The sequence below is a fragment of the Bidens hawaiensis genome, unplaced genomic scaffold (genome assembly GCF_021521415.1).
Source record: "Bidens hawaiensis isolate Kalapana, Puna unplaced genomic scaffold, B.hawaiensis_p1.1 tig00011438_1, whole genome shotgun sequence".
In the NCBI taxonomy this organism is placed as follows: Eukaryota; Viridiplantae; Streptophyta; class Magnoliopsida; order Asterales; family Asteraceae; genus Bidens; species Bidens hawaiensis.
In genome coordinates this window covers 220,114-245,169 of record NW_027491891.1, presented here as the reverse complement: position 1 = coordinate 245,169, position 25,056 = coordinate 220,114, and the positions used below count along the sequence as shown (strand labels likewise).

Here is a 25,056-nt window from a genome sequence, read left to right as displayed (position 1 = left end):
AGGCGAACTTGTGGAACAAGCGAAGTTAGTGACAACTTCGCTAAACATGTTAGGCGAAGTTGTCGTATGATATATAGGTTAGCCTACGGGTTATTTGAAAATCAAGTTTTCAGTACGTGTAATCGGTGATTGTATATCACGTGTTATTAGTTGCAATAAAACGTGTTTTTTGAGTATTGTAACGTGTGTTTGCTTGTGTTTAACGTATATCGATTCGACGCTCGTATCGTCTTACGTAGGGATTCCGCACCTACGTAGAACGAGATATTTCCGTGTAGATTCGGCTGGGAACCTACAATTTGATTGATTTAATGTTTGAAATTGAATATTACACGGAAAATTATGCACGCATTTAAATCATGATATATTTAACATTTTTTATGAAATACAATGATTTAGTGTTTGAAATTGTAATTAAACGGAAAAACATGTACTCCTTTAAATCAGGAATATGTGTTTCATATACCAATTGAAGGAAAATACAATAAATATGCATTGAAAAGTGTAGTTTACATATTATACACCTTTAAATCAAGATACATTTAACTTATCATTTTTATTAAAGGATCCAATGAGAAAGACTCGTATAGATTTATCGAAATGTAACTAACCCGAACATGTTATGTTTCGATAGTTTGTTTATACTTTTGATGCTAACCGGTGGCTCAATCCATGTTCAAGTTGATCACATCATGATTACTCTCTAATCCATGTTCTTTTTGTTTTCTTAGTTTCCTATCCCACCTAATTATTAATCACTTTAAAAACATTTAGTTCATTAAGTCAACAAAAGAACGCCTTTTAAGTCATACTAAACTACCTTGGGTAGTACTCATATATAAACTACCTTTTAATACACCACAATTAAAAAATAAAATTAATTTCATAAGTACTTTTTATTAAATATTGAAAAAAGAATATTTAAACTATTATAGGAGGGAAACCAAAATCAGTTTTTAACATAAATAAGTATATATATATAATGAGTATTATTACAGAACTGTTAAATTATTTTAGAACTTAAAGAAACCATTGAAAACAAACTTTTTTTATAAAATTTTTTGTATGTTAATGTTATTTGAATGTAGTATTATCATTTTTATATCTATATTTACGATTACAATTTTAAAAATTAGTTTTTTTTACATATCTATGTTTTGTTTTACACTTATGTATATTTGTGGTATGTAAATTTTACACATATGTAAACTTGTGATTAATATATATAATCAAATTTTTTTATATAAAATATGATAAAATTACTATAAAATAATGTTAATGTATAAAAAATTTAAAAATGTTTGGTTGTGTAGAGTTTTTAAGAGTTCTTAACTTTTTTAGAATTCTTAAATGATACCAACCCTATATATATATATATATATATTTTATATAAAATATTTAAATGATAAAAGATTTTCATACAATCATACATATTAATCCTTTCCATCTATATATATCCAATCTTTCCATCACCACCACCACCACCACCACCACCACCCTATATGTTCATCATCCTACAACTCTAAACCCCCACCACCACCACCACCACCACCACCACCCTATATGTTCATCATCCTACAACTCTAAACCCCCACCCTTTTAATCCTTTCTCTCTCTCTCTATATGTATATCTATATAGAGTGAAAAACATACTAAAACATTGAATACTACCATCATCCATGGATCTTGGAACCTCTTGTAATATTTCAACAAACACTCTCATTTCTTTTCACTTCAACTTCTACAATCACTCATCTTTGATATCTTGTAATCTGATGTCTGCATCATCTTCTTCTTCATCTAACCCTTCTTGCTGTACCCATTTTTCTGCTGAAGAATACAACTGAACTGATAGTTTTTTGTCATCTTTTCTTTGTGTTTCATCAGCTGCTTCTTGTGAAATTTAATCTTTTTGTCACTCTCTTGAAGAAATTATGGTGCTTGCATCATTATCTGGGGCTTGTTGTCATCAACAGATGACATGTACTCTGTTTCATTGGCCTGTTTTGAGGTACTTTTGTTCACTTCTTTTAATTGGGTGTTGTTATTTCAAGATTTTGGCAAATGGGTTCCAATCTTTTTGGTTAAATTTGCAAAATTTAGATGTGGGTTTTGGTTATTTCAAGATTTTAGCAAATGGGTTCCAATCTTTTTGGTTAAATTTGCAAAATTTAGATGTGGGTTTTGGTTATTTCAAGATTTTAGCAAATGGGTTCCAATCTTTTTGGTTAAATTTGCAAACTTTAGATGTGGGTTTGTGTTATTTCAAGGTTTTTGCAAATGGGGTTTAATCTTTTTGGTTAAATATGCAAAATTCTCTGTGGGGTTTTGTTATTTTAGTTAATTTTGGGGTAATTTGTGATTATCAGGTATGGGTTTAGCCGGAATTTGACAGATGTCACCACTTCTACCGCCGTGATGAAGCACAAGAAGAGGCGGTTGAACTTAATATCACCCATGGCTGCAGCTGCTCCGGTTAAAACTGGTGGTTTTTCATCTCCCAAATTCTACCAAGAGGTCTGAAAATCATGTCTTTTTTTTGGTCTTATTTTAAAACCATTTTTATGAATTTCAGCAATCTTTAATTTTCTTGTTTTTTTCTGTAAATTCTTTAAATGAAATTGGGAATTTATTATTGAAATTCAACATTTTTTTTACCCTTTTATGAATTTCTGCAATTTTTAACTATTTTGTTTTTTTCTGTAATTTGTTTAAATGAAATTGGGAACTTATTATTTGAATTCAACATTTTTAATACCCTTTTATGAATAATCTTTAACTTTCTTTTTTTTTTTCTGTAAATTATTTCAATGAATTCGGGATTAACATTCTGATCTTGAAAATTACAGGTTCTAACAGCTGCAAGAGCAAATTTTACACAAGAAATATCTTTCCAATCTAAAGACAAAGATATATCCCTTGCTAAGGTAGCTTTTTTCATAAAGAACATTACTTTATCTCAAATTATTGGCTTGTACAAAAAGACACTATCATGAATAATATTATCCTTTCAGGGCCCCATAAATTTGTTTTTATGTACTAAGTATTTGAAGACATCATCATTGAATTAGGATCAAATTTCTTGACCATATGCACAAATGTGTAGATAGATACATGAGACTCTTTTCGGTCCGATAATGATGAGATTTACGTAAATCTTGAATCTCTTTTCGGTCCGATAATGATGAGGTTTACGTAAATCTTGAATTTAAATGAGTGTATGAGTGAAATCTTGATTTTTGATGTGGCTTTTTAAACTTAAATATTACCTAAATTATTCAACTTTTTGATGATTGTTATCTTTTCTGGTACCTGAATACTCTATATAACTAATTGTACCTAAATTGGCCAACTTTTTAGTGATTAGTGATGTCATCATCGTCATCGTACTCAGTATATCCCACCAATAGCAATGCTATGGTAGGGTCTGAGGAGATTAAGATGTAGACAGCCTTACCTCTATCCCATAGGGATATAGAGACTGCTTCCGGTGAGACCCCCGGCTCGATAGTAGTTTTGCATCAAGCCTTGGACATAAGGCACATAGCACTCAATCATCGGGACACCGGCTGATTGGTGCATGTGCCCTTGTCTTTCGGCTATCAACGCCACCACATGATGCCAGATTAACCTTCCGCCACTTTTAACGTTATTTTCATGAGATTAGTAAAATAATGTCAAAATTAGTGCAATTTTACTTTTGCCCACCTGAGGGTTCACGCATATATACGTTATATGCGCGCACCGCAAGCAGGGCGTCTTAGTGATTAGTGATGTAATTGTAGTATTCTATTTGTATAATGTTAGATTTTTGTCGTTTTTTCGGTTTACCATTTTCATGTAATCTTTGCCTAATTAAGAATACATCTCTTAAAGAAATCAAAGGCATTATCTTTCTTGTTACACTAAATAAAAATGATACTGATCTGCAATCTATTCTTTCTTGTTCTTTATGGAGTCTTTTTGACTTTCAAGTTTCTTAGTATTTTTGTTGCAAACAATTCATTGTTTTTGCCACAAAAAGTCAAGTATGATGTTTTAAAAAGTCAACTGTTTAGTTTAATGTTTGATACTGGATAATGGATGTATATTTTAATTGTTGCTCATCTATCTTTAGGAATGGTCGGTTCGGGTTATGTTTCACAATTTTGTTTAAATCAAAATTATCTATTAATATACAAAACATGTCAAACGGGTCAAAAGTGGACCAAAAGTGAAATTTTGAGGCATATAATTTCTAACTTGTTTTATTCAATAAATCATATTATAATTGTTATACTATAGTTCTTATAATCACATTCAACACAAGCTGTTTTAGTTTCTCGAGAACATATTGAGACAAAAAATCTGTCAATCATTCGTTTTGACCCGTTACTCAAGGCTCCAATTTGTCAAAAAAGTTATTGATTGTCAATGTATTCTGCAGGCTTTGTTGCATATTTCTGCTGAAGACGAGGCGTTTATTGCTTATAACCGTGAGATGGATGCTTACTCATTCCAAAGCGAGCGCGAGGGTACCAATTTGCCATCCGATGGCCAAGATTTAAGTCAAACAGAGTCAATATTTTTGGCGGGAAAGAAAATTGAAGACTGGTTGTCAGAACTTGATGCCATTGCAAAAGAAGTTGAGGTTGAACTGATATCTAGAGACATTGGTTGCCATTTGACCGAAGTTTTAGAGGCGGTCAACAAAGTCCTGTTTGACTCAATGGGCTTCAAAAGGTCAAACATTGTGGATTCCAAATGTTCCTATTTGCATTCTGTTTTAAGTTCTAAATGTGGCAGTGGTAAACAATCTTTCCTTTTTTAAAAAGTTTTTAACTTTTGCTTGATTTAAGATATATACATGACAGTTATGTAATGTTTTTGACAGCGATTTTGCTTAGCATTATTTACATTGAAGTTTGTAGAAGACTTAGTTTGGCTATTGTTGGATCGCGTGTCGGGGAAGATTTTTTGATCTGGCCGGAGACAAGAAATCCTGAGGTTAGATAATTTGACAGAATTTAAAAGTTTGGATAAATTTGATTATCAGTTTATTGCGGGTCAAATAGTCAGTTTTAAAATTGATAATTTTTTAAACAGGAGCTTTTTAAGGTAAATTCGGGTCAAAGCTTATTCGGGATAGTCAACGGACGGTGTGTTGAAAACCCAAAGTCAAAGGCATCAGATTTAAACAGCAGTTCACTTCTGGGACTTGATATTGCTACAAACCGGGATATTATTGGGATTTATCTTGCTAATTTGATTGTAAGAAATTCAACTTAATTATATACAATTACTATAAAAAGCTTTGACTTCTTGACTATTTGACCTTTACTGTCTTGATTCCTTTTTTCTTTCTTTAGAGGCTTCATTGGAAACGTGCGTCAAGAATGAATCGCGGGTTAATGTTGACTTCTCCACTTCGACCCGTTGATGATGATAATACTGATGCTTCAAGCATACCGTTGTTGCGTCCTCAATATCTAAGGTAAACATGTCAAATTACTGATATGCCCCTGGTATCGCGCTACCATTTCACTAATTCTTTAGGCACCTCTTTTTTTCATACAGGTTTCAAGACTGACATGAGAATTGACAGGAGATTTTGTTAAACTGTGGCCAATGCCCAATAATCCCACTTTCTAATATTAAAAAAGAAACAAAAAGATCATAACTTTTAATTTAAAATCCACTATAAACATGCAAAGTGTCCATTCTTGAACTCATTTTGAGCTTAAATGTGCAAAATTAGTCCATTAATGGAATCTTTATAAGTAAATTTGAAATCTTTATATGATCAAGTATATTTCTTGGACCCTTATCAGTTGGTTTCTTGTGTTTGGCATGTTGCATCTGTTGTTATGCACTAGGCTGGCTATCATGGCGTCCGAGAAGCTGCTGATATTACAGCCTCATAATTGGGCATTAAGAAGAGATCATGGCATGATGTTGTATTTCAACAGGTATGAGACCCCCCCCCCCCCAAATCCCACGCCCACGTACCCTTTTGGTTTTTGATCTTTTGTTGCAAATGGCAGGGAATATGGAGAGGCGGTCCAAGAACTAAGTATTTGTATGGCTTTTGCACCTGAAGAAGAGGCGGAAATCTTGGAATCTTTTGTGGAAAAGTTGCATTTGTTGAGGCTTGAATCGTCTTGGAAGTCATTGGGACATAAAGGGCGAATGGCGGTTCCTTAAAATAAATAACACATATGTTGTATTGTTCGATTTGAGTTTTTAGTATTCAAGATTAACAAGGCGATCTTGTAGCTGGTGGCTTGTTTTTGACTCCTGCAATTTGTAGGTTTGCTATTTGGCTTCAGCCATGGTTATTTAATCATCTGATTTTTATTAATCAACATTTGAGATTAGTAAAAGTCTTTTATTGCAGTCTAATTCAATAGTGTTAGTTTGTTACATTTGTTTTTATAAAAATGATGTTTTTCCCTACTTCAGCCATGGTTGTTGGATCAGTAAAAGATGTAGATAATGCAATATGTTTGGTACAAGAATTATTATTATAATTACTATCAATCATATTAGTTATTTTAAATAAAAAAGTAGAAAAAAAATATAAAGCACTCAAAACGAGTATATTTTCAAGCACGAGCATGTATAAGCTTGGTTTGATTTGAGCTTTTAACAAGCCAATCTAACTTTGCTCATTTACACCCATAGACCGTAGCCATCATCCAATGATACTGACGACGGAAACCCCCATCGGCCTCTCCTGATCCTATTCTATTCTTCATAAAATGTATGAACATAAATGATACTTTGAAAATGTCACACACACAAAGTTAAAAGAATAATAATATTACTATTTTGTTTAAAAATTAACTAGATCTATAAGGCTATGTGTAGTGGAGGGGATATAAAATGGGGCGTTTTGCGCCATGTGGCGCCCAGTTAGCAAATTGTGAGTTTGTTTTTGGGGTGTAATGGTGTTTTAACCCAATATATATATATATATATATATATATATATATATATATATATATATATATATATATATATATATATATAAGGGATTGTTCAAGAGAGAAGTGGTTTTATTGCAAGAAGTGTAAGAAGTAAATTATAACCCTTGATTATTTTTAAAACTATGGTCTACAATTAACATGGCAATATTGGAATTTTTAGGTTTCTCATTTTAATGAATTAAAAGATAAAAGGGTATTTTCGTATTTTGTTTTATAGAAACTAGGTTTGAAATGTTATTATCATAATTGAATCCCAAATAATTAGCCACCATTAATTGTCAAACGTGCCAAAAATAATCTTCTTCACTCAAATAATCATCCCTGACAATATTCATTCATTGGTTTTGGCAATTAAAATATCAATATGGTTTTCGTTGCTAGATGGGTCATTTCCTCTTTCTTTTTTTATATTTGTTTCCTTTTTTTTGTTTATGTAAATAACCAACGTTGATTTTTAACACTTTGAATTTAGTCTTGAGCTGAAGTAATTTACCCAATTCAAAATATACCTACACAAAGTTGTTTTAGTAAGAATTATTATATGCATCTAGATATCTAGTTTTTTAGATACACAGATTATACATTTACTATGTGTAGGTATTTGTTAATTTGGTTATTTAAATATTTATAAACTATTAAAAGTTTGGGTAGATATATATAAATTTGGTTCGGTTTTAAGTGTGTCTGCTTGTTTTAATAATTTTTGTGTAGGTTGTTAAAATTTACTTTTGTGTAGGTTATTTCGAACATATATGGATTTGGTTCTCAAAATACGTATAGCTGTGTAGGTTGTTAAAAATTTGTGTAGGTATCTGAATTAATTATGTAGGTTGTTATAAGTTTGTGTAGGTATATATTAATATCATTCAAAAAATACGTATAAGTTGTTAAAATTTTGTGTAGGTGTATGTTGGTTGTGTAGAGATATCTTGTTTAATGGTTGTGTATGAGTATAATAGCTTTGTATGAGTTTATATAGGTTGTGTAGGGATGCATTTGTTGTGTATGGACATGTTAATATGAGTATGTGTTGTACATGTTACAATCTTTTAGCTACATATACAGGTGATGATAAAAAACAATTATTGTGTAGGTTGATTCAAATTAAATGCGTGTGTTTTTTTTATTAACTGAAATGTGATTTTTTTTATGTTCATGTATTATCTTGTGTGTAAATGTGTGTATTTAGTTTTTATTACCATTTAATCAAAATAACAAAATTGAATATGATCTTTTGTTTTAACTGTATTTAAATATATTTTAGACATAGTTCAACGAAAAACAAAAAAAACCAACTGAAAGTTGGGAAAAATGATTTAGGTTGCTAAAAAACCATGTCACATATCAACGATAAAAAAAATAAATTAAATTAAGATCAATAAAATATAAATAATTTAAAGAAAGTTAGGATTTCAAGCTTCCTAAGATATTCATTAGTTACCAAAAAAATACAAAGCATGGTCATTTACTAATATGCCCACTTAATTATTTAAACAAAAAATAAAAAGAAAATTATATGATTGGTTGAAAGGACTTCTCGCATTTCTTGCATTAAGATCATTTATTTCCTGAACTTAAACATATATATATATATATAGAGAGAGAGAGAGAGAGAGAGAGGAAAGATGGAATACGCGACAACAGCAAGCGTCGATCTACACTTATCATTCAGTTGAAAGCGGTTGAGAAGATCCCGTGTATTTTTAAGCGAGAAGGGTACGATTGTCTTTTTGATTCGTCATTTAAATTTGGTAATTTGTGTATAAATGGTTAAGATCCTGATATTTGGCTTAATCAAAATCAATTTCTTATTTTGCGAAACAATTTTTGTACTAAAAACTATCAATTGAGCTCTACTGAGTACACGAACCAGTTTTTCAAGCGATTTTTGTGATTTTTAGGGTTTTGAAATGGAAGACGATCGTGAATGTAAGTTTTTTGCTGTGTTTGAATTAATCAACTGTAGATGTATACTACGTTTATAATCGGGGCAATAATATGTATGTTAGTTCCCATGAGAATCACATGATAGTTGATTATTTTGGTTTGCGAGCGTGTTACGAGCGTGTTCATATTAGGACTGTCTTCTCTTGATTTTTGATGTTTCATAATACGAACGTATCATGAGCGTGTTACTATGACTGATTATGAGCTGTATATAATATTGTATAATATGAGCGTGTTACTATGACTGATTATGAGCTGTTGATAATGTTGTATAATATGAGCGTGTTATGAGCGTGTTACTATTAGGATTGTTTAAATGGTTTGATTATAATTTTTGAGCGTGTTTTGAGCGTGTTTGGATTATAATTTTTTTTATGCTTTTTGTAGATGATTCAAGTGTTTTGGTTGAAGGTCAAGGGGTTGATATCATTCCCGAAGTTGCTTCTTCATACAGACCTGTTAAAGGAATGATGTAATCGTCAATTGATCAAGCATTTGATTTTTATAGTGAATATGCTAAAAAAGTTGGATTTGGGACTCGTAAAGGTGGATCTTACGTGCATGCTGGTGTACTAAAGACCAAGTACTTTACATGTTGTACAGAAGGTCACAAGCCAGCTAAAACGTATGATTCAAAAGGTGATCGTAATGAATCAAGCAATCCGTATTACAAAAGGAGGAAGAGGCCGACAATTAGATGTGGTTGTAGAGCACATCTACAGTTGAAATCTGTTGATGGTGAATTTTTTGAAGTAGATGATTTTGTTGAAGGCCATAATCATATAATGGTTGCAGATTCTGATATGCAGTTTGTCCGTTCTGCGAGGAAGTTAACACATGTCCAAGAGGAAGCTATTTATGAGCTTTCTAATATGAACTTGGGACCTGTTAAAGCATTTAACCTTACGAGAACACAGTACGGTGGGTTTGAAAAGGTAGGTGCAACTAACGATGATTGTAAGAATTTTAAACAAGGTTTGAATTGTTATATTGGAGAGTATGATGCTGAGATGATTGTTCAGAGATTGTGTGCGAAGAAAACATTTCATCCGATTATTCTTTTGAATATGATGTCAATGATGATCGTGAGTTAATTCGTATGTTTTGGGCTGATGAGACTTCAAAGAGCAATTATCTTGCATTTGGGGATATTATATCTTTTGATACTACATTTAAGACTAACAAGTAAGTTTGTGTGTATGTATAGGATTGTCTGTATGTATATGTTTTGTGTGTATTTTTATATGATTTTATATGTACATGTACAAGATGGTTTTTGTCCCGTTCATGACAATTGATAACCATTGTCATAGTGTTACTGTCGGTGCTAGATTATTAGCTTCTGAAACTATTGAATCGTACACATGGTTATTGCAAATGTTACTTAAGTCGTTTGGTCATGCACCGAAGGTTGTTGTTATTGATCAAGACCCTGCTATGAAGCAAGCTATTGCAGCTGTGTTTCCAAATACAAGGCATAGGTTATGTATGTGGCATATCATGAAGAAAGTTGCTGACAAGGTAACTTTCTTAATTTTGTTTTAAGCGGTTTAAAAAATGAGCGTTTGACAAGCATTTAACGGCAATAGTCTTTTCTTTGATGTTTAATATGTGAGTGTTTTATGAGCGTAACATGATTATGTATTGTGACAATGAGCGTTTCCACAAGCGTTTGTCAAGCGTTTAAATGCAATAGTTTTTTTCTTTGATGTTTAATATGTGAGCGTTTTATGAGCGTAACATGATTATGTATTGTGATAACGAGCGTTTCCGTAAGCGTTTAACATGGTTTTTTGTGTATCAGGTAGGGGCTGATGTAACATCCTACTTTTGGTTATTATAATAAAATAAATTTCGTTATTTTATAGTAGGTCGTTATCGGTTCAGATAAATAGAATACGAGTTGGGCTAGTGTTGGGTAAATGAATATGGGTTATAGACTTGGGTTAGGAAAGAAAGAAGGAAAGACCATGGGCTTAAGCCCATGATCCATAAATATATAAACCCTTAATATCCATTTAATCCTCATTCACACATATTCCATACACCACCCAAAACACACACTTAAGATCTCTCTCTAGTTCTCTCTTTTCTCTCTAGCCGAAACAAAGAAGGAAACCGAGCACCGACCCGAGGTAATACTAGTATGATGTTTTATTAGCTTAAACCCGTTAGATATAATCGTGTAACGATGAGCCGAAACCGTTAAACGGTTTAAGTCTCGAGGTCCGGATGGAATCGGGTATAAACCGAACCTAAGATGAGCTTAGGGATAGCCCTAGCCCAGATCTGGATCAAACGAGACGAAAAACGGTGGAAAACGAGCTAGATGTCGTTTTTCCGGTGAAACAACGATTTTTCGGCACGGCGGCGCCGGAAAGGCGGCTGAACATTTAATGATGTCAAAGAATGTTTCTGACATTCTCTGACCTAACCCTAATTCGTTAACGGAGAGTTAACGAACTAGGGGTAATTCGTTAAGTTGATTCGCTGAGGAAAGATAACGAACTAGCCTTAGTTCGTGTCCAGATTCGTTAAGGAAAGGATAACGAATTAACCTCCTGATTCGTTATGACCGGTTCGTTAGAAGAGAGAACGAATTAGATGGACTAATTCGTTATATGGACTGGTTCACTATGGACTGATTCGTTAAGGAGTCCAGTTCATTAAAGGGTTCAATTCGTTATAAGAACCAGCTCGCTAAGATGAGCCAATTCGCTATGAACCAGTAACGAATTAGAAGTTTAACGGAATGACAAGAACAGTCCCTGGACTTATAAAAGAATGGTTTAATTACAAAGAAGCCCTTGAAATTTTAAGTTAGCAATTTTAATAATGATTCAAAATTCTAATGGAAAATGTGTTAAGACAGTTAATAGGGGCTGCCGCCCCTAGACCCCGCTGCCAGGGGCGCTGCCCCCGGACCCCCGTTCGTTGAGGGTTATAATTAGAATAGAAACGTGATATGGCTAGTGACAGACAATTGATACGAGTAATTGTTATACAGTTAGTCGCGCACAGTTAAAGAAGGGAATAACTATTAACGGCGAACGTAACCGACTTCAGGTGAGTTTCTATCCCCATTCCTTGTTATGTTTTCGGGGCTGTGTGCATACTCGATGTGATTAGTTAATACACTTATCCTAAGTGATAAGTGTATGCCATATATGTATTATGTGAAATGTATGAATGGTTTCTTGTCGATACATGAACGATCTTCGGAATTGCATGTATTGCCAGGAAATGGTTGATGTTATATGTATGTTGTAAGATGAAGAATGAATGATGTATGTATGAAACTTACGATTATGTATATAGAAGAGTATGTTAAAAAGGTATGGAAGAAAGGGTACTGGACCCTAATAATAACCGAGGATGAAGGGTACCGGACCCTAATAATATCCGAGGATGAAGGGTACCGGACCCTAATAATATCCGAGGATGAAGGGTACCGGACCCTAATAATATCCGAGGATGAAGGGTACCGGACCCTAATAATATCCGAGGATGAAGGGTACCGGACCCTAATAATATCCGAGGAAGAAAGGTTACCGGACCCTAATAATATCCAAGGATGGAGGACACCGGACCCTGATAATATCCGAGGATGGAGGGTACCGGACCCTAATAATATCCGAGGTATGTAGGTCGAATGCTCTTTATAACGTAAGGTTAGATATGAATATGTATGAAAGATTGATGGACAGGTTAAGTATGTTATGCGTACCTACGGGCACGTGTATGTGTATGTAAAGTAAGTTATGTGATTAACTAGAACTCACTCAGCGTAGCTGACTTTTAGTATGCACGCAGGCAAATAGGTTGAAGCCGCTCGCCTGACTAAAGACACATGGCATAGAATCGAAGATACTGGCATCTCAAGAAAATGTTACGGTGTTTACAAAGACTATGTTTTATGTTTAAATAAATAGAATGTTTTATAAGACAAGATGTGAAGGTTATGTAACATTTTATGGTTGAAGTTTTAATGTTCTGCGAATGTTTTAATTAACTCTGATATTTAGAACTGCATTTATGAGTAAATCCAACACCAAAGTAGGGCTACCGGTAACGAGGCCTTACAGCTGATTTATGTAACAACGAAGATTTTAAGAGTAGGCTATGTAACATTGTGTGGACCGATTCAATTATTCCTTTAGAATTTGAGGAAAAATGGCAGGTTATAATGGTTGAGTTTGAGCTTGACAAGAATAAATGGCTTACTGATATGTATGAAATCAGATTTGATTGGATACCTGCTTTTTATAGAGATGAACCTTTGTCTGGATTAATGCGTACAACATCAAGATCAGAGAGCGAAAACCATTTTTTTGGAAAAGCTACAAATTCTCAATTAACATTAGTTGAGTTTTTCAACCATTTTGATTTTTGTATGGAGATACAGAGATACAATGGCAGACGGTGTGATCATGATAGTAGGTACACGTATCCGCAGTTAGAAACCAGAAGTTATCTTAAAAGGGAAGCGGTTAGGATATATACAAGAGCTATATTTAATGATCTTCAAGATGAAATGAATGAAATTGTTGGTGGTATTTCACAATTCAGCTCTTGTGAAGAAGAAGAAGAAGAAGAAGAAGAAGAAGGGTTTTTGAGGTGTAAAATAATGGATTTTAATGCGTATGTTCCAGGTTTTTTGGAGGTAATTATGAGCGTTTACTAAGCGTATAGTTTAAAGTTGTTCAAGTTTATGTTATTTAACAAGTGTTTTACTTTTGTTATGCTGTGTTTAAGAAGGATGGTGAGTTTGGTGAAGAGACTATTGCAACATGTTCCTGCAAAAGATTCGAACAATATGGTTTGTTGTGTCGGCATATTTTCTACGTCATGAATATGTATCAAGTCAAGAAATTCCCTAAAAGATATATAAATGATCGATGGAGGAAAGAGGCTGCGGTGAATATCAGAACAGTTCCAATGTCAGAGTTTGGTAATGATCAGAACAGGAGGATAAAAGAAATTTCAAGAGAAATAAAGTATGCCGGTGAATACCTTATCAATAGTTATGTTGCAGATATTGATGAATTAATTAGTTAGAGATGAGATGAATTTGATGATTGAAAAAGCAGACTTAACTCGGTATGAAAGTCCATTTACAAGGGATAGATTTGCTGCTATTCTAGGTTTTGAACAGCGATCATGTAACACCCCAAAAATTAAAATGTAATATTTCGGTTTTGGGATATTAAACCCGAAATAAGTATCTAGGCTAAGGTTTAACCTGGTTAGTTAACCCTTATTATCTACAAACACATACTTGTGTATAGAAGTTTGGAGCCAAGTGTCAAGTAAAAACCCAAAGTTAAAATAATAAAAAGAAAATAAATAAAACACACACACATAGTGTATGTGTCTGTATGTCGATGGCAGAGAAAAGGGAAAGGGGAAACCCTCCCCAAACCCTAAATCCTTCAAATTGGGCGAATCCAGGAAGAATCAAGGTGTCTCGGCTACGAGATTGACGATCCCTAGCTCCTAACACCATCTAAACACAAGGTTAGTGTCAAATCCTAATGTTTAAAGTTGGATGATTGGTGATGGGTTAAGAATGTAACATGAAATTGAACATGGTTATGTGTTATAATCACTACATAGAACATGAGTAGTGAACAAATTAAAGTGAAATTGAAGTTTAGAGATAAAACCCATATGAGAGGTGTGGGTGGATACTTGGGTGAAGAACTCATGTTCAATCCTCATATGAATCGTGGTTAGTTTAGCTTTAAATGTTAAGATTGTTGCTAGACTAATTAAATGGTGTGTTACGAAACTCGACCGAACCAAAACGGTTGGTAACGACAAGTTCAAAAAGTAACGATAAGATATGAAAGAAATGGCCACTGATAACTAAAAGGATTGTTCAAGCAAATACGGGTTCGTTAAACAACGAAAATCCTACTAAAAAGGGATATACTAATGATTGATAGATTAGTATGAAAAATAAGCCTTGAATGCTTGCATATGCTAATAATAATGTGAATTGTGTTTAGACAGATCACATGAATCGTCGAGAAGCAGAACTGGTAAAGAGTCACGCAAAGGTCGGCTATTAAGGTACGTGGCTATATGCTTCGTTATTTATTTCAATTATCTAATCTTGTTAATTCAAAGAATTTGTCGTAAAAATGTTTATAAGTGAGAATGGTTGCTCATAAGTGATAGTATTCACAAAAGCAAACCAAACGGGTCAAAGTGATGTACACGCAAACCGGGTAACAAAGCGTGGTTAATAAGGACGATGAACGCGGATAATGGGTTGTAAATAATATAAACGCGAACCGGGTGACGGGAGCGTTGGTCATAAAATAATAAACCCGGATTATGGGTTATAGTTGAAAAAGAATAGTTTCTTGAAAAAAAAATGATGAATGAATCAAGTTTAAGTACTTGAACATAAACCGAGTCAAATTAGTGTAAACGCAAACCGGGTAACGAAAGCGTGGAACATGAGATTAATAAACCCGGATAATGGGTTGTAAATAATATAAACGTGAACCGGGTAACGGGAGCGTGGGTCATAAAATAATAAACCCGGATTATGGGTTATAGTTGAAAATGAATAGTTTCTTGAAAAAAATTATGAATGAATCAAGTTTAGTACTTGAACATAAACCGAGTCAAATTAGTGTAAATGCAAACCGGGTAACGGAAGCGTGGAACATGAGATTAATAAGCCCGGGTAATGGGTTGTAAATGTAGAGAAATAAACCTATAAAAAGATTGCGGACGAATTAAGTTATAATGCTTAAATGTCAAAACGAGTTAAATAAACGCAAACGCAAACCGGGTAACGGGAGCGTAAAACCTAAGAAATTTGAATCCGGTTAATGGATTATGGTTTAGATATGTTAGACACGATTATCTTGCGATTAAATTGAGTTTGGATGAGTTTTGGATAGATTTGGATGCAAATTGGGTGAAAAGAAAGTATGCACAGGTGACCCGGCCGGGTTGAAAACTGACCCGGCCGGGTTGAAAACTGACACGGCTGGGTAAAGGTTCTGAGATAAAGCATGCCTAGGTGACCCCCGGCCCGGTTGAAAACTGACACGACCGGGTAAAGGTTCTGAAATAAAACATACCCTGGTGACCCGGGCGGGTTGAATTCTGACACTGCTGGGTCAGGAAGAAAAAGAAAAGTATATTAATAAATAAAATAACAAAATTTATATATATATATATATATATATATATATATGTTCAAATGCTTTGATTTCTAATCGTTTGAATGAAAATTTATGATAGGTAATTATGCACTTTGGACCCCGGATGAAGATCAAGCCATGCCGAAGAGCCGAACACAAGCGAACCGAGCAAGCTTCCGCAAAATAAATTGATATCTGAATTTAGTATTAGTGTGTAATGTTCGTTAATTGTAAAGTTTTAATTACCTTTGGTTTTTGGGTCCTATTAAGTGTATGTTATGCTTAAATACCTTGTTTAACGAGTTAAGGTCTTACAAGTGGTAATCAGAGCTAAAGGTTAACGGTTGGATGTTCGGTTCGAGGCTTGATCATGGAATCCGGTAAGTAGTATTTGTATTGAACAATTTTAATAGAGGCATGATTGTTCTAAGGATGATTAGGGCTATTGAGGAAAACACATTGCCCCCAACTATTTGGTAAAAGATGGTTATGGTAGCCTAAAGGCTTAACCAAAGATATGTTTAGAAAAGAAGTAACTTGTGTTAACTAGTGTTATAGAGTGGCCTGTTTTATAAGACAAACTAGCATTATATTGAAATGTTACTAATTACATAAGATATGTTTCAATAATATTATTACCATATCTAAGATGAAGGGGAATAGATGACCCACCTAATGAGATGGTCGACGATTCGGGCGCATGACAAAGAGCATGCTCACGAAAATCTAAACCAAGTGACGGTTTAAGGCACTGATAAAGCAAAGATAAGGTTAACCGGAACGAGTATTGACCAAGTATGCGTTCTAATTTATGTGATAGTTAGTTGTATGTGATATTCACATGGCAATTGATAATTGCATGTGAATAAATAAGGCTTGGAAAGCCTAAATGAGATAAGCATTCAGGTTGATATTTCCAAAAGAAAATAAGTTAATAATGTACATTATTCACAATAGTGAATAGAAAATGTACAAAGAAAGAATGGAACTCAGAAACGGGGGCATGGGTAATTATCCAAGTAATGTCCTAAAAGAAAAGAATGTAAGGGTATAAAATGATCACATCAGTGAATGTGACTACATAAGAGTTCTATGAAACGAAAACAGATAGTTCGTCTTAAACGATGAAAGATCTAATAATGTTAAATATAACAAGATAAGGTATTTACTAAATAAAATAAAAAGGAATGGATACGAACTGAACATCTGTTTACGTAGGAGGTAATGTATTGCTTATAATAAGTCCGTGTGTACCATTTGCGTATTACTTACCCTGGCCAGGTAAGTGTTAAGCATATGATACGATGGGTTGATTATAACTGGTACATATACATCCTATGTAACGAGTAGTAAGTGAGTGGGGGTAAAAAAAGATATTTGGAGTCATAAACCTTACGGGCACACTCGTACAATGGTTTTTGCGGGAATCATAGGAACGATGTGTGACGCGCGTAAGGATAAATGATCCAAGAAAGTAAAAGGTTAGTCATAATGGTCTAGAGGGCCATGATTGACGAGAAGGCATGTAAAACAAAAGTATAAATGACCCGTGGGGTCATAGAAGCGGAGGTATTTCCGAATAAATGGAAAAGATGAATGTCATTCATGATCTAATAGGGTCATGTTTGGTGGTTGAAAGAACAACGGATATGGGCCGTTGGAAATTGATGGGTCGTTATGATCTGCGGGTTAGTAACGTAAATGTGGACATGAGGGAGGATAGTACTAAGTTTTTGAACTTAGACCCTCCCATATAATAAATGAATTAACGTGTGAACGACGTGCGGGAAGGATAGTACTAGGTTAATGGACCTGGACCCTTTCATCCATAACACCAACCAGAACTGCGGTTGTGGTTGGTATAACATGGAAAAAAGTTGACATAAGAAAATAGGGAATTGGGTAATAATACTCAATTCATTAATAACGGGTCAAGTTGGGTAATTACCCTAAATGACACTGAGAAAAAGTAAAAGAAAAGAAAGAAATGAAAATGTCCAACCTTAACTTAAGTTGAGGTTGGAGGAAAATGGGAGATAACCCCTAAGGTGAAAATAACCAATAAAGGAATTGGGTGGTATGGGTCGAGTAATACTCGATGTTATGAGACGGGTCGGTTTGGTTGTAATGACAAACGACACTATTTTGAAATAAAAAGGGGGAAATAAAACCAAAAACACAATTATGTGAGGTTATTAAAAAAAGGGTTGAACCCTAAGGTTCACGCCTTAAGATAAAAACACGTGAAAGAAGTAGCTAACCAACGAATTGGCTAGTGTGCGGGAATCGGTTATGATTCCCGTAATAATCAAAATGGATAAAACGAACGGATGTATAAACAACGGGAGAATTTACATGAGCACGGGTCATGCATAATAAAGAAAGAAGGAGATGGATAAATATACCTAACTTGAGCCATTTGATTTTCAGAAGTCAAACTAACTTAAGACAAGTGTGTTGGTTAATTGAAATGAACCTAAAAACAAATTGTTTATTGTCAATTACTTAGTGAAAGGAATTGAGGTAGGTTAAAGAGAAAATGTTTAATTAAAACATGGTTTTAATTAATTCTAACATTTTGATAAACGAAAGGAGTAAAACGATATAGCAGAGAGTGTTTTATAAAAGAAACACGTTTATGCACTAATAGGCGGAATAGAAAGGAAGGGGTCACGAAATCGTAAAAGACACCCTTGAAAATAAAAAGGAAATGATTTGATTTAAAGTATGTCATTGGTGCGATGACACCATACATGCTAAAACGAGACAGATGGAAAACAAGATGACAATAGAGGTCATCAAAAACCTCCGAATTTTATATCGGGGTAAGGGTCTATATGACTAGTGGGGGCCCACGTGGCACAGATAAGAGAGGATGAACCTATGGGTTCACACCACATATAGATAAAATTCCAAAGTTTTGCCTAATGATTCATCAGGCAACATAAAATGGAAATAATGAAATGAATCGAAAAGGAGCGAGAGTCGAGTATGAGTCTTCGCTTAAAAGAAAATGGTAAAAGAAACCATTTCATTTGTCAATTTAACACAATAGAGTTAATAAAACCTAGAAAGAGAAATAGGAATGTAAGGAAGAGTTTGTTAATAACATTTTAACAAACATAAAATAAATAAGAATGGGATTCGGGAATGGGATCCAAGGGACGGGAATACAACCGAGTTAACAAGCCTGGTTAATCTCGAGAATCAAGATCAACCACTTGTTAATAAAGATGGTCAAATGTGTATTATGATATGTAAAGAAAAATAAAAACGAATAAGTAAACGTGTTTGTTAGTGCATAGAAATTTGATACTGTGGATATGTTATCCTGGCATATGCTTTGGATCAGTTATCCTTAGCGTGTGTTCTAGATCCCGTCAGGATCAAGGATCCACAGTACTTATTATTTACTAACGGTTGTTCTCATGTGTGGTCTTATATTTAGCAGGTATAACGGTTAGAAGACTCAGTCTATCCACTAAATTGCAGTCAAGAAGATATTAACGTGTTTGGATTAATTATCCTTCTGAAGAGTTCCAGAGCTATGTCAGGATCATGGATCCTCGGTATTTGCTGCTATTAACGGTTGTATCTTATATGAAGGCTGGTATTTAATAAGTGTAACGGCTAGAAGACCTGGTCTACCACCTATTTCACAGCCTGAGTGATGGAGCACGTGGTCAAAGTGGCTGTTACGATTATATTGAAGACATGGTGGATTTTTAGGGATTATTAGTTAATAGTCTTTATTAATCATAACTCCCTTGAGTTATTGTCTTTTATATATAATGGAGATTGTGATCAGTTAGGGGACACATGTACTATCACACACACTAGAGCAGAACACATAATTCTCTCTACGCACTAGCTTACTTTGTAATCTCGATCATCAACTCCACAACACTTGTAACCACCTTTTATTATCAATATACTTGACGGTGATAGTTTTCAACGTCCGAGGGTTTTTTATGCCGGAGATTACTATAATCACGTACTATCCGACCAAAGGTTACCTCGTTGATCCTTGACCGAAGTGATTCGACCAAAGATTACCTTATTAATCCTTGACCGTAGTCATTTGATCAAAGATTGCCTTGTTAAGTTTTGACCGAAGTAAGATTATCGTGATTAAGGGCTTTTTCCCTCGTGATCAAATCATTGTGTTCACCAAGATTACGATTATATATTTATCATTATCGTGTTAGCACTAGACCTCACAATTACAAATTTGGATACATTATCCTTGAGTGATTTTTATCCAAAACAATTTGGCGCCCACCGTGGGGCAATTGGTGCTATAATCCAGATTATTTCCTATCAATTTTCAACCTTTCATACCCATATCACCATCAATGGTCTCTCAATCAACCTCTGCTTCATCAATCATGCCATCCTCGGTTTCTCTCTCATCAAGAACTTTTCCGCCAATGCCTCCGCCAATCACGGGAGCACAACGAACTGCTACTGCTGGAAACAAGACGCAACTACCAGTATTCCAGAGCTTGAAAATTTCTACTGCTGCCCCGGTGGTTAATACTAACAGTGATGTTTCATCTATGTTTTCGCAGGTTAAAGCATATATGGAGCAGTAGAACAAGACCAACCAGAGGATCCTAAATGAAATTGAAGATCTCAAGAAAAGAAAGAGGCCAGTGGAGGATCAGACTCCCTTAATGCCTAGTGTGCTGGATTTCACTACTCCAGGATCCGTGGCTCAACATACTCAAGGATCCTCGATCCTTCAGCAAGGATCATCTATCCTTCAACAGGGGTCCATGGGTCAACAAACTCAAGGATCCTCGTTCGTTCAGCCAGGATCATCTATCCTTCAACAGGGGTCCATGAGTCAACAAACTCAAGGATCCTCATTCGTTCAGCCAGGATCATCTATCCTTCAACAAGGGTCCATGGGTCAGCAAACTCAAGGATCCTCGTTCCTTCAACAAGGATCATCCATCCTTCAACCAGGATCCTTTGGGTTGTATCCTCAAGGATCCTTCGGCTCCCAACCTCAAGGATCCTTCTGGCAGAATCAAGGATCCTCAGGAATTCACCGTCAAAGGTCTTCTGAGGTCCATGAAGGGGATATCATCCCCATTCAGACCATTGCCTCTGGTGGACCTGCTACTGTAGCAAATGCCTCTTATCTTAACTAAACTGCTGGGATGCCAACGTTCAACCAACCAAGAGGTAACGCCTATAATCACATATCCTCAGATACTAACCTTGGCTCTATATAGTATACATGTATCAATCAGGCTATGGCTAGGGAACTTCAGAAGCTTAAGGATATGATATCCAGCGTGCCAGGAGTGGTCCGTCCAATTCCTGAAATACCAGAAGGGAGCCACAAGCTGTCCAGATTTGCTTCACCGATATGAAATGCGGAGATCCCGAAACGCTTTCAAACCCCCAACATGAAGGTGTATGATGGGACCACTGATCCAGAAGAGCACGTGGCTCAGTATAGGGAAAGGATGGAGATCTATCCAATTCCTGAAAGACTCAAGGAAGCTTGTCTATGCAAGGGTTTCGGATCCACACTAACAGGATCTGCACTTAAATGGCTGCTAAGTCTTCCTCCTTATTCTGTTACATCTTTTTAACATTTAGTTAACTTGTTCAACAGCCAGTTTTCTTGTAGTAGGAAATTTGAGAAGGTAACTAGTGATTTATATAGAGTTGTCTAACCTTATGATGAATCCTTAAGGGATTTTGTTACAAGGTTTGGCAGGGAAGCCCTAGAAATACCTAATCTTGATATGGCTACGGCTGTTGAAGCATTCAAGATAGGACTTCAAAGGGGATCCCCATTTTATGACGATCTTGTGATGACTCCGTGCAGGACCTTAGATGAAGTCAGGAACAGGGCGTTAAGATTCATCCGATTAGAAGACGATAAAAGGATCCAGGATCGTCTTGGGGGAAAAATGAAATAAGAATCCCCCGACAAGAATAAAGGATCCTCATACAGGAACAAAAATTCGAAGCCGTACACCAAGTTCAACAATCAAAACGTACGAGCAGTCGAAGAAGGAGATGACGATGAAGACTATCCTTGCATCTCTGACTATTGTTTTTCTGTGGACACTCATGGCTTGATTTGTGCCATGAAGGACCTAGGGGAAAAAGAAAGGTGGCCCCGAAAGAACGAGAAGACAACCGCGTTCAAGGACAAGTCTAAGTGGTGTGCTTTTCACGAAGATTTTGGCCACATGACAGACGAGTGCATCGGCTTAAGAAGGGAAATTGGATACCTCCTGAGAAAGGGTCACTTTAAAGAACTCTTGGGAAGGAAGAAATCCAAAATCCAGGATCCTGAAGGCCTTCCACAGAAAGCGACACCACCACCACAATATGCTCATGTAATCAACTTCGTTGCCCGAGATTATGACATATTTCAAACCTGTTGTTCTGCAGAAGTAGAACCTGTAGAACACTTCAAGTTGGACGATGAAAGAAGGCCACTCATCCACACCACTCGAATAACTGATCAGAGAGTCTTCTTCGATTCAAGTATCCAGGATCCTCACCAGGATGAAATAGATGTGCGAATGGTCAATTTCATCTCTGGAGGATCAGACATATGTGGAACTTCCTTCTCCGCAGCAAAGAGGCTCGCTAAAGAGATCAAGTTGGATAACGGAGACCGACCGATAGTATCTACTACTTTGACAACAAATAAAAGGATCTTCTTCGATGAGGAAGATAAACTAAACATCCAGGATCCTCACCATGACGGTTTGATTATTACTTTATTTATCGCTAACTATTATGTACGCAGGATCCTAGTTGACGGTGGGAGCTCGGTCAACATTATCCAGCATGATGTCCTCAAAAAGATGAATATACCAGATTCGGAGATCATTCCTAGAACATCAGTGCTAGTCAGTTTCAGTGGAGAAACCAAGAAGACATTGGGGGATATCAACTTCCCAATTTATATCGAAGGGTTAAACTCTTACCAAAAAATTTTTGTTATAGATAACCTTTCCTGTTGCAATGTTATTTTAGGTAGGCCCTGGATCCATGGAATGAAGGCAGTAGCCTTAACTTATCACCAATGCATCAAGCTACCTACTCCTTGGGGAGTTGTAAAGATAGTGGGTGACCAAGCGGAGGCCAAGAACTATTATTCATCATCAATGAAGCCAACAGCCAAGCAAACTATAGCATAGCAACTACAGCAACATCCTAGGGACGTGCTGGAAGCTCGGGAGAAAGACCTTAAAGAAGTATCATTGGACCCCGAGGATCCAGAGATAAAGGTGTTCCTAGGATCCAGTATCCCCAGCAAGATTGAGGAGGATTTAATATCCTTCTTAGGGCGAAGAAGATCTACCTTTGCCTTCAAGCATTCTGACATGACAGGTATTTCAAAAGAGGTAATCACTCATAAACTCGGCCTTGATTTATCTGTTAAACCCGTCCATCAGAAGCGAAGAAAACTCGCTCCTGAGAGGAACAAGATCATACAAGAAGAAGTTGAAAAACTTCTTAAGATCGGTATGATCAGAGAGGTTAAGTATCCTCGATGGCTAACCAATGTGGTCGTTGTTTCAAAAAAGAATGGAAAGTGGAGGGTGTGTGTTGATTTTACCGATTTAAACAAGGCATGCCCCAAGGATCCTTTCCCATTACCACATATAGATTCCATGGTAGATGCAACGGCAGGTTATGAATTGCTTACCTCTATGGATGCTTCCTCTGGATTTCAACAAATTTAGATGGAACCATCTGATCAAGAGGATACAGTATTCATGACTCCTACCGGCATATACTGTTATACTGCTATGCCGTTTGGACTAAGAAATGCAGTGGCAACATACCAAAGACTAGTCAACATGATGTTCAAGGATCAGTTGGGCAAGACTATGGAAGTATACATAGACGATATGATGGTAAAGTCGAAGAAAGCTGAGGATCACCTTAGAGCCCTTGAAGAAGCATTCAATATCCTTGACCAATATAACATGAAATTGAATCAGTCAAAATGCCACTTTGGTGTTAAGGCTGGAAAGTTTCTGGGATATATGGTGACTAAAAGAGGAATTGAAGCAAGCCCGAACAGATTGAAGCCATCCTCAATTTGAAATCTCCTGCAAACGCAAAGGATGTCCAAAGGCTCACAGGAAGAATAGCCGCTCTCAATAGGTTTATCTCAAGATCCTCCGAGAAGTGAAAGGACTCCTATGACATCCTTAGGAAGAATAAGAAGTTTGAGTGGACGGAAAAGCATGAGGCTGCGCTTACAGCCTTGAAGGATTACTTATCCTCAGCACCGGCTCTGATGAAGCCTGTGGATGGAGAATCCTTATATCTGTACCTAGCTGTGTCAGGAAATGCTGTAAGTGCCGTCCTTGTGAAGGATCATGAAGGTGAACAACATCCCATTTATTATGTAAGTAAAAGTCTTCTAGATGCAGAAGCCAGGTATCCTCATTTAGAAAAGTTAATTCTTGCACTTATTATGGCTTCTACTAAATTGAGACATTACTTTGAGACTCATACTATTATTTTAAGAACTAATTATCATGTTAAGAATTTCCTTAGAAAGCCAGAGTTGTCAGGTAGAATGGCCAAGTGGGCTGTGAAACTGAGTGCATATGATATTCAGTACGAGCCAAGAACAGCCATCAAGTCACAAGCACTCGCAGACTTTGTGGCTGATTTCAGTAGTGACATGCAGAAAGAATCTGACTTGGAGGTCCAACAACTAGAAGAGACTAAGGATCCTTGGATACTCTTCACATATGGTGCTTCCAACGTAAGAGGAACAAGATTAGGGATCCTACTGAAATCGCCACAGGGGGACATATTACCCCAGTCTATAGCATGTGAGTTCCAAGCAACGAACAACGAGGCAGAGTATGAAGCTTTGATCTTAGATTTGCAATTAGCTAAGTGCATGAGGATCAGGTATCTTCAAGTATATATAGATTCATTATTGATTGCTAACCACTTTAATGGCT

The 25,056-nt window shown here is 35.7% G+C and overlaps 1 protein-coding gene and 1 pseudogene across 3 annotated transcripts; both read left to right on the top strand.

Moving 5' to 3' along the window:
- The first annotated feature begins 1,538 nt into the window (after nucleotides 1-1,538).
- LOC143537966 (uncharacterized) lies at nucleotides 1,539-6,361 on the top strand. Of its 3 annotated transcripts, XM_077031620.1 has the most exons (10): nucleotides 1,539-1,777; nucleotides 1,888-2,011; nucleotides 2,370-2,517; nucleotides 2,850-2,927; nucleotides 4,427-4,787; nucleotides 4,874-4,986; nucleotides 5,086-5,250; nucleotides 5,349-5,473; nucleotides 5,856-5,948; nucleotides 6,024-6,361. In XM_077031620.1, exons 2-10 carry the CDS (start codon nucleotides 1,935-1,937, stop codon nucleotides 6,181-6,183), a joined length of 1,320 nt encoding a protein of 439 aa, XP_076887735.1. In that variant the 5' UTR covers nucleotides 1,539-1,777; nucleotides 1,888-1,934; the 3' UTR covers nucleotides 6,184-6,361. The 3 variants fall into 3 exon arrangements, with proteins under 3 accessions (XP_076887735.1, XP_076887734.1, XP_076887736.1); XM_077031619.1 differs by having other exon boundaries at nucleotides 1,539-2,011; XM_077031621.1 differs by lacking the exon at nucleotides 6,024-6,361 and having other exon boundaries at nucleotides 1,539-2,011; nucleotides 5,557-5,917.
- A 3,021-nt stretch (nucleotides 6,362-9,382) lies between these two features.
- LOC143537959 (protein FAR1-RELATED SEQUENCE 5-like) lies at nucleotides 9,383-13,973 on the top strand (annotated as a pseudogene).
- The last annotated feature ends 11,083 nt before the right edge of the window (nucleotides 13,974-25,056 follow it).